We start from the raw sequence: 9,409 nt of genomic DNA, 5'->3' as shown, positions 1-9,409 counted from the left end.
GCTACAAACGTAGGCTACGCTCTTTCTTTTAAATAAAAACCCGTGGCGTCATCTATGATTAAGGGCTGTGTAGGCTGTAGGCCTATGCGAAATGAAAGCGAAATCGCGACACTCAGATCCACGAAAAATATGTTTTAGTAGGCTAATTCTATGAATTACACTGCGCAAACCAAAAGTAGGCTATTATACCCACCGGATGAAGAGGGATTGGCTCTCCACAGAACATAATTTATAGCCTATTCATTTTATTTTATTTTTCGTGTTCGCATTTATGAGGAAGAAACAATGTTACGGACGTGACCGCTCTGAAAGCGGCAATTAAAACTTCACAGAGATCTCAAACAGGCATTTAAAACACCAAATATTAAGAATGGGCATATCAAGCAAAATAAAATTCGATGATTGATCGAAAATTGTATCTCTCCCCCCACATGCTCACCGGCAACGCTCCGACAGTAAATTTCTCTGTAGGCTACTGTCTAATAGGCCTGTGTTGTAGCCCACAGTCATTAAAAAACGATTTAGTTTCATATTCATGTTTAAATAAAATAATATTTATTTTTTAAATGTCATGTTGATTATATGAAAAGTGAATAGCATGAATAAGATAAGATGATCCCGAAAATATCGGAAGACAAATGGAGTAGGCAGACATGATTTTAACCACTTCATTAAGTTTGTTTTTGTAGAAAGTCTGTCTTTAAACTGAATTTCGTTTTGTATTAATTGTATCTTAATTTTGATCAATGTTTCATCAACCATTTTCATGTATTTAATAAATAAGAGGTAGGCTAAATAAGGCAATATAATCAGGACACGGAGTCGCCGGCGCGTGAACTGGAGCTGGTCTCTTAAATGAACCGAAACTCAAGCGTATAAGCTACTTGCCTCACAGACCTGAGACATATATATAGGCCTATATATAAAAAAGCATGAAATGTACACTTTTAAACAAAACAATTCAAAACGAAAGAAAACAGACTGCTCTCTGCTTATGTAATGAAATGTGCATTTCTCTCTGGCGCGTTCACTAGGCTAGGCTACTGCGAAGATCGCGTCAGCATCGTCAACTTCATCTTTGACACAGAAAACACTTGTTTATTAATAAACAATTGAAATGTCTCCTTGATATATTTGACATACTAATAATCATCACTTTTCCCAATTCTGACAGCTTAGGTGCGTTATTGGCAGCGCTCCCGTTACATGAATAGGCCTATAGCCTAATATTACCGCTATAATATTATTCTTTGGTGCTCATGAGCACCAAATGAGTATAAACTGCAGTTTATACAGGTTTTCTAATTGTTATTTAATATATATATATATATATATAGCACGAAGTTCTGGAAAACTGTCAGTGAAGTCCCGATATGCAAATTTGACCAAAATTGTACATTTTTTTTTTACATCGACTCTCGAAAAAAAAAATATAGACCGACCAACCGACCTTTTTTTTTTTTTTTTTTTTTACTGTTACGGCAAACCAAGATATTTTTAAGGATGGCCTTATTGTGTGAGCAGTTCATCTGGGCAGATTTCCCCTTGAGAATCCAAACACTGCCAGGCTGTGAAACACCGTCTCCACTTGAAGCACCTGCAAAATATGCTGAATGATTATTTCTGTATCAACACAGTATAGTTATTCTATTGTATTATTTTACATCGTAATGCACTGGAGAAATAAAAACTGTACATTGAGTCCAACATAGTGACAGGATTAGCAGAAAAATGATCATGTTCAACGATGGCTAGGAATGTATTGAATCGTGGTCTTGAGAGGATAATACAGGATATGAAAGTTGAATGAACAAGCTGCAGATTTGTAGAATCACATCGCCCCCTGTTGATCACTGTAATTATTATCATCAGCTGTTTTTGCTGAACTCTTGTTAAAGTTCACTTCAGTGTGTTCTCTCTGACCGAGCAGAGATACACGGCACTATCATCTGACTCCACATTGTTCATAGTCAGAGATCCTACTTTAAGCAAGACTAGATTTACAGGTATTGTGTTTAATCTGGCACTGAATCAGAATCGCAACCCAGAAATAGGCTACATTAGTTTAAAAAACGTGCTGATATTACGAAAATACTAAACGTGTCCGTGTCACGAATCAATAGATTAAATTACGTGACCATTTCACGAACTGCCGTGGGTTGCGACCTATTTTTTACGGGTTGCGACACCAGTTTCCAACTGACATCCGAAGACGTCGACATTTTGATTCCGCGGGACTCAGGTAAGAAACCACCAAGTGAATCATGCCGAATATTCCTGTTTGTCTTCTTGTTTTAATTCTCATAACTAAACAACACTAAAAACGCTAATGTAGAAGTTGAAGAGGCGTGACGTCTGGTAATTTAGTTTAACTAGTTAACTTACTATACCAATGGTAGCTAAAGTAATTGCGAATATTAAATCTGGTAAAACTGTTTTTTAGTGGTAACGTTAACGTTAATCAAATGATCGACCATTAAATGAAATTTCAAAATGAAAATGCAACATTCATTTTTTAGCTGCCGCTCCCAATCTCGGGCCTTGTGCAGGCAAAATTGGCTAACTTAGCTTAGCTAACGTTAGCCTTATTATTTAAAAGCTAACGTTAACGTTACAGTTTCCCGTCTGAAATGATTGAGTCTGACTTTATTAGCACTACATTTGGTATTGTGCGTGTTCAATTAACCAATTGCATTTTTATGTTGTAGTAATATGTGTGGAAAACTACAGCAATGCTTTTCAAAGTGCAGTAACGTTACCAAGGAAAGAAGTTACATCAAACTCAATGGAGCATCATATCCAGTATTTCTCAGGGAGGGTAAGTTAATGTTAATGTCATTCTTCTCTTCGTTCTCTTTATAATAGAAGTTTAGATCAGAGGTCGTGTTTTTTAGCAGTGACGGAAACATCTGAATCAGGGTTCCTACAGAGTCTCGAAAGTTTGGAAAATGCTTGATTTTAATTTATTTCTTCAGGACGTCAGATGTAACTAAAAATATAACTTAAATAAAACCGGCTGGCAATAGTTATTTTTGTTTAATGTCGCGAGGCAGCCTCTGTTACGAAGCACGTATAATAATAATAATACATTTTATTTGAAAGCGCTTTTCTGAGTACTCAAAGACACAGAGAAAAAATCATAAAAGCAGCAGGAACAATATCAAAAAGACAAAAAATGCACTAAAAAACACACTAAGCTAAACATTAAAAGCAATTTTAAAAAGATGAGGTTTTGTCATTGATTTGAATGTTGGTCAGTGCAGTCACGGATTTGTTTGGGGAGAGAGTTCCAGAGGGAGGGGCCAGCAACAGAGAAGGCTCTGTCACCCCAGGTTCGGTGCTTGGTCCTGGGAGGTAGAGTCAGGAGGTTGGCATCAGATGAGCGGAGGCTACGAGATGGGTTGTGGCGGTGGAGCAGGTCACTGAGGTAGGAAGGGGCCTGGTTATGGAGGGCTTTGTGTGTGAGGAGAAGGATTTTGAATTGAATTCGTTGTGGGACCGGGAGCCAGTGGAGGTTACTGAGGACAGGGGTGATGTGGTCACGGGTGCGGGTGTGGGTGAGCAGACGAGCAGCAGAGTTCTGGATGTATTGGGGTTTATTTAAGGTTTTGGATGTTGTGCTGTACAGGATGCTATTGCAAGTAGTCGATTCTGGAGGTGATGAAGGCGTGGATGAGGGTTTCTTCAGCAGAGAAAGAGTGATGGATGGAGTCGGGCGATGTTTTTGAGGTGAAAAAAGGTAGTTCTGGTGATTTGTTGTATGTGGTGTTCAAAGAAGAGGTTATTGTCAAAGAGGTTGCGACTAGTGTTGTTTTTGGCGGCCTGTTTTAATTTTAGTTTTAGTCTAGTCTTTGTGTCAAGCTGTCATTTTAGTTTTTATTAGTTTTAGTCACGTTAATACTGTTTTTAGTCTAGTCAAGTTTCAGTCGACTAAAAGTCTGAGCATTTTAGTCTTATTTTAGTCAGAATTATCCATGACTATTTTCGTCTAGTTTTAGTCGACGAAAAACTGATGACATTTAGTCTAGTTTTAGTCAATGAAAATTGTATTTTAGTCTCTTTTTAGTAATGCAATTCTATTTAACCCAGTCAATATAGAGTGCCACTATGGAAAAATAGCGAACAGAAAAGTAACACTCGTCTCATGGGAGGTTGGAGGTTGAAAAACAAGTTCTTTGTGACATCCAAGATTTATTGTATTAAAATTTAAATGCAAAAGAAAAGGCATGAGAGTTGTCTGTTTTTGTCAATTTTAAGTTTTAATTTAAAATGTTTGCGATTTTAATATAACTACATGGCTAAATATTTTACCACTTGCTTATAAATCTATATAGAGGTAGTGCATTGAATAATACGTTGTTTAAATTGTGCTTAAAAGCGAATTACGTCTATTAAAGGAGCACTCCGGTCAATTTTAACATTGAGCTCATTTTTTTTGCAAATTTGGAGTGCTGTCAGTACAGAGAACAACGACAAAAATCGGTGTTGCCTACACCGTGTTATCCTCTTTTTAAAATTTGCACCCTGTTGACTTAAATGGGGCAAGTTTTAAACCTGCTTTTAGCCTCTTAACATCCTTGATGTGTCATTACAAGTGCACAGCCATGTGAGTGATTTTATTCTGAGTGAACACGGTGAATCTGACTGCAGTAGATGTGAAAGATATTAATAAAAGTGATGTTAATTCAGCCAGCGCACATACCTGTATTTACTTCCTGTTTTCGGTCGAAGTCCACAGTAATCGATAGTCTGAGTCTCCACTGTTGCTTGGTATGATCACGCACGTGAACTCGACAATCGACTACTGTGGACTTCGACCGAAAACAGGAAGTAAATACAGGTATGTGCGCTGGCTGAATTAACATCACTTTTATTCATATCTTTCACATCTACTGCAGTCAGATTCACCGTCACGTGATAAAGGTTCCTTGACGACGATATTTAGTCATAATTTCCGTTGACGAAAGCAACACTAGTTGCGACTGTGAAAGGATGGAGACAGGGTGAAGGTGTCAACAGTGAGGGAGAAACTGTGAATGGTTTTAGTGATGGGTTTGGGACCGATGATGATCATGTCTGGGTTTTTTTTTGCAGTTGAGTTGAAGGAAATTGGTGTGCATCCAGGATTTAATGTCAGTGAGGCAGTTGGAGATAGTGGAGTGGGTGGCAGAGGTGATGGATTTGGTGGAGATGTAGAGCTGAACATCATCGGCATAGCAGTGAAAATTGAGACCATGGTGGCGAATGACATTGCCAAGGGGAAGCAGGTATAGTGTGAAGAGGAGACGACCAAGCACCGAACCCTGGGGGACGCCTTGGGGCAGCGGAGGAGGTGCAGTTGTTGATGTGGATGAACTGTTATCTGTCAGTGAGATAAGATTGGAGCCAGGAGAGGGCAGTGCCGGTGATTAGTGGTGCACGAAAAATCGGATATATAAATGAACATTTATTGTACATAATATTTATGCAATATTCTTTTTGCAATAAAAAATATTTACTAAGAAATTATTGCACTTTGCATTCCATGGTGTTGGCTATTAAAAGCCAACACCAGAGTATAAAGTATTCCCACAGGGGAATTGTTTTCTGTCCAGCCATCTAGCAGAATGAAAAAAAAAAAAAAACATTTATATTAATCTGTTATGTGTAATTTGATTTTTTCAGTCACATAAATAATTACTGCTGCTTACTGCAGGTTACAAATAACATTTATTGTTAATGAACCAATCTAAACAATATTCATCAATTAATGACAAAATAGTATGTGCAATTATGTACAATACATAATTAAATATAAATCTCACATAGTTTATTTACACTATTTACTTTAAACAGATTGTTTTACTTTAAGTATATTTAAATAATAATGATTTATGTCTGTTTAGTTTTGCTTGTGACGGCTTGCAACGTTTCAAAGAAACAAACATGTATTTGCATGACATACATGAACATATGTAAATGTATACTACACACAATATTACGCCAATCATGGATAAATAAATACAGTAGATAGTGAATAACATTTTCAAGGATTTATTTTCAAACGTATTATTATTACTTACCATAGTGTTCTCCTCTCATCCACCTCACGCGATCACTAACTGTAGTGCATACGACCCAGCTTTTCCGTGCACGCGAGTCCGTGGGAAAACAGCGTCTAGTTTAAATGTAACCCGAGAACAACGCGCGTATCTGAGGAACAGCCAGTCACAGGATTTTTGACTGTTTGTGAGGTAAAATGTTTTCACTTTTGTTTGAATTCGTTTATATCACATCTGTGACCCCCACTGGAGCTACCGCTGGGCTACGGATCTGACATATCACGGTACTGTTTGAATAGACTTTGCTGCATGCCAGAGTGTTTATGTGTGTAACACAATGTAGCGTCAGGTTAGAAAGCGAATGCTGATTGATTGGTCATTTACAGTGTCTGTCAGATGTCTACTTCACTTCTGAGTGGCATGTCTTACGGTGCTGAGCGGAGCAGAGCGAGTGTATTCAGTTCATTCACGCTCTTCTTTGTTCGCGTCAGTGGAAAAAAGCACTAATGCACAGTCACAAACTGTTTTGAAATATATCGGCCAAACGGAAAGATTTCTCGGCCGATGCCGATATCTAAAAAATTCGATATATATATCGGCCGACCACTACACTATACCACTGTCATGCCCGGCTATGTAGTGCTGGGTGTGTCTCTCCCTGGCTTGGTCATGTGTGGGTAATCAAGCCTGAATTGCCTACTGCTGCTGTTCTGTGTCACTTTTAGGTGGAGCTGTTGCAGTGGGCCGTGCCATGCTAATTGGTAGACCGATGAGAGAGTCTTTAAAATCATTGCCTTCCAGTTGGTTCACTCTCTCTTTCTGCTATTCCGGCCTGACGATGAGAGGCTGGCTTCGGTCGGCGCCCCTTGAACATTCTCCTTTTTGGCTTCCCATTTACTGACTTTTGTAAATCGTTTGTTAATAAACCAGCATTCTAATTAAATACTAAGTTCAGTGTGGTCTCCCCTATGTCAACTCTACATTGAGCCAAGTGGTCTTGACAACCACCATCATCAAATACACATATGCTTGCTTCCTCCCCTTTAGGTGGCGCAAGACTTTGACCTGTTGTTTGGAGCTGAGACTTCATCAAAACTCCTTGAGAAATGGGATTTCCTGAAGGCCAAAATAATAGAGCAAGCCAAGGACATCAGCAAGTCACCCCTGCTTGACCACCTCATCCAGTCTGCAGAGGAGAACACTGATCAGGATGACGAGGTCCCAGGTAAATAATTGACATGAATCTGGTGTGTATCTTTCAAATGTTTACTTATTTAATTTATTTACCATGACAAATGGTTGTGTAGACAAATAATATATTTTTTAGGGCTGCAACAACTAATCAATAAAATCGATAATGAAAATAATCAAGAAAGAATTTCATTATCGATTAGTTGGGTCTGTGACGTCACTGTGGAAAATCCCAGTCAGTGATGTCACTTCACAATGGTGAAAAATGCATTTCTATGCATAAAACGCATCTGAAAAACAGAGCAGAGGTCGCAGAGTTGGCTGCTGCAGGAAAAATGCACAATACAAAACATGAGAATGTTTTATATTAAGTTCTTCAAACTGACTTGTAATTGTATTAACGTGGCCTGTTTTGTTAGATGCTGCGACAAATGTGTGTGATGTTTAATGTGTTTTCCTCAGCATTTTACACAAAGTCCTGACAGTGATTGAGTCTTCGATAACTGAATGAATGAGCGCAAGTCCGTGCATCAATCAAACGGCGGTCGGAATGGAAGCGCAATAACCCTTGACTAAAATACTCATTTTGATCAAATATGTTGTTTGATTTTATATTTACCTTTAAACTCTACATGAAACAAAAGTAATTGTGTTTTTATGAGAGCAGTAACTGTAGTGAGATGATGTAATTGTATATAAATGTTAAAAATCTCATACATTTACTGAATAATACTGTGTTCAGAAAATTGAATGTGTGTTAGAACATTCAACCTCTAACCAGTTTACACTTAGTTTGTGCTTTTGGTTTTACATTTAGCATTTTTAATATAGTGATTTATAACGTTATCATAAAAAATATATATATTTTCACAATGTATAGTATAGCCCACATAGATTAATTTACTACCGTTTTCATAGGCTTCAATTTACACAATGTTTGAAGGAGAGTATTGTGCAGAATAAAATTTCCCCGATAAAATACAGAAAATAAAAAATTGGCCTTTTAATCCAACCAATTGATTAATAATTGACAGGTTAATTGATTATCAAAACAATTGTTAGTTGCAGAACTAGTATTGTTATTGAAAAGAGTTTTGAGTTTTAATATTAATGTAGTATCAAAGGTTTTGGTCAGGTGTATATCATGCTTAAAGCAGGTGCTCCTGCCTTCTCAGGTTGGAATAGTGTCATGGCCTCACTGCTACTGCTGGTCTACCTACTGCCACCACCTCAGAGTGGAAAGAAGGGAGCTGTAAAGATCAGGAAGCTGTGGATCATGTAGTCAAATTTCATAAGGTCAGTGTGTCCTGATCTCCAATGGCAATAGTGTAACCCCCCAGATGATTGATCTGTTTCTTTTCAGTGTCACCTCCTCAGAATTTTAAGTGATAATTTGTTTTGCCTCCTTGAAGTGCATAGCGAATAGAGAGTGGAGTTCACCTCTTTTGACTGCAGTCTTGTGCTCGTTCATTCTTATTTTCAGTTGTCTGTTTGTCTTGCCAACGTATTGGAGTTTGCAGGGACATGTGATAAGGTAACCAACATTGATGACCTCTCTGTTTAATTCCCTCTCTTTGTGTGACTGTGGTACAAAAACCTTGGTTGCCTTATCACATGCTGAATATATCCTGCATAGGAAAGCTAACTGTGCCATCAAAGGTTTCTATCAGAGTGTGACATATCCATCAAAATATGATGTTCAGTGTAGATTCATTTCAGTTTATTGTTATCTTACAGTCATGTCGCAGCCTTCAGGAGCACTCTGGTCCAAACCAGCGGAGGCAGCCCTACATCCTGGCAGTTGGGACGACAAGAAAGCACATCCACGAGGCTTTAGAAAACATCTCCATAACAAACATAGCGCTAAAAGTCTAGATCAATTTGAGAACGAACCCGTCATAGTTGACGTATCTGATGAACCCGTAGTTAATTTAATTCCAGAGCAACCAGAGAATTCTCAAAGCTGTAATGAGACCAGGCAACATACCCAAGAAATGTGTGCATCCTTTATTGCAAATCTCTAAGGCTGTGTGTGGCTACTAATGTCATAACGACTGTTGTTGAAAATATAGAGGAACTTGTAAAGGAATTGCATTCAAATGTTAAAGATGATGTTGTAAAATTTGGATCACTATAATAATAATAATAATAATAATAATAAATATATATATATATAT

At 37.9% G+C, this 9,409-nt stretch overlaps 1 protein-coding gene across 1 annotated transcript; it reads left to right on the top strand.

The window, feature by feature from the left end:
* Positions 1 to 2,724: 2,724 nt before the first annotated feature.
* On the top strand, positions 2,725 to 9,107 carry LOC307148567 (uncharacterized protein). Its single transcript, XM_079854179.1, has 4 exons — positions 2,725 to 2,818; positions 7,089 to 7,266; positions 8,408 to 8,528; positions 8,970 to 9,107. Exons 1-3 carry the CDS (start codon positions 2,786 to 2,788, stop codon positions 8,512 to 8,514), a joined length of 318 nt encoding a protein of 105 aa, XP_079710305.1. The 5' UTR covers positions 2,725 to 2,785; the 3' UTR covers positions 8,515 to 8,528; positions 8,970 to 9,107.
* Positions 9,108 to 9,409: the final 302 nt, after the last annotated feature.

This window comes from Squalius cephalus (genome assembly GCF_949319135.1).
Source record: "Squalius cephalus genome assembly, chromosome: 20".
Lineage (NCBI taxonomy): Eukaryota > Metazoa > Chordata > Actinopteri > Cypriniformes > Leuciscidae > Squalius > Squalius cephalus.
Note: the sequence above shows the minus strand (reverse complement) of the source record. Positions and strands in the feature narration are given on the sequence as shown.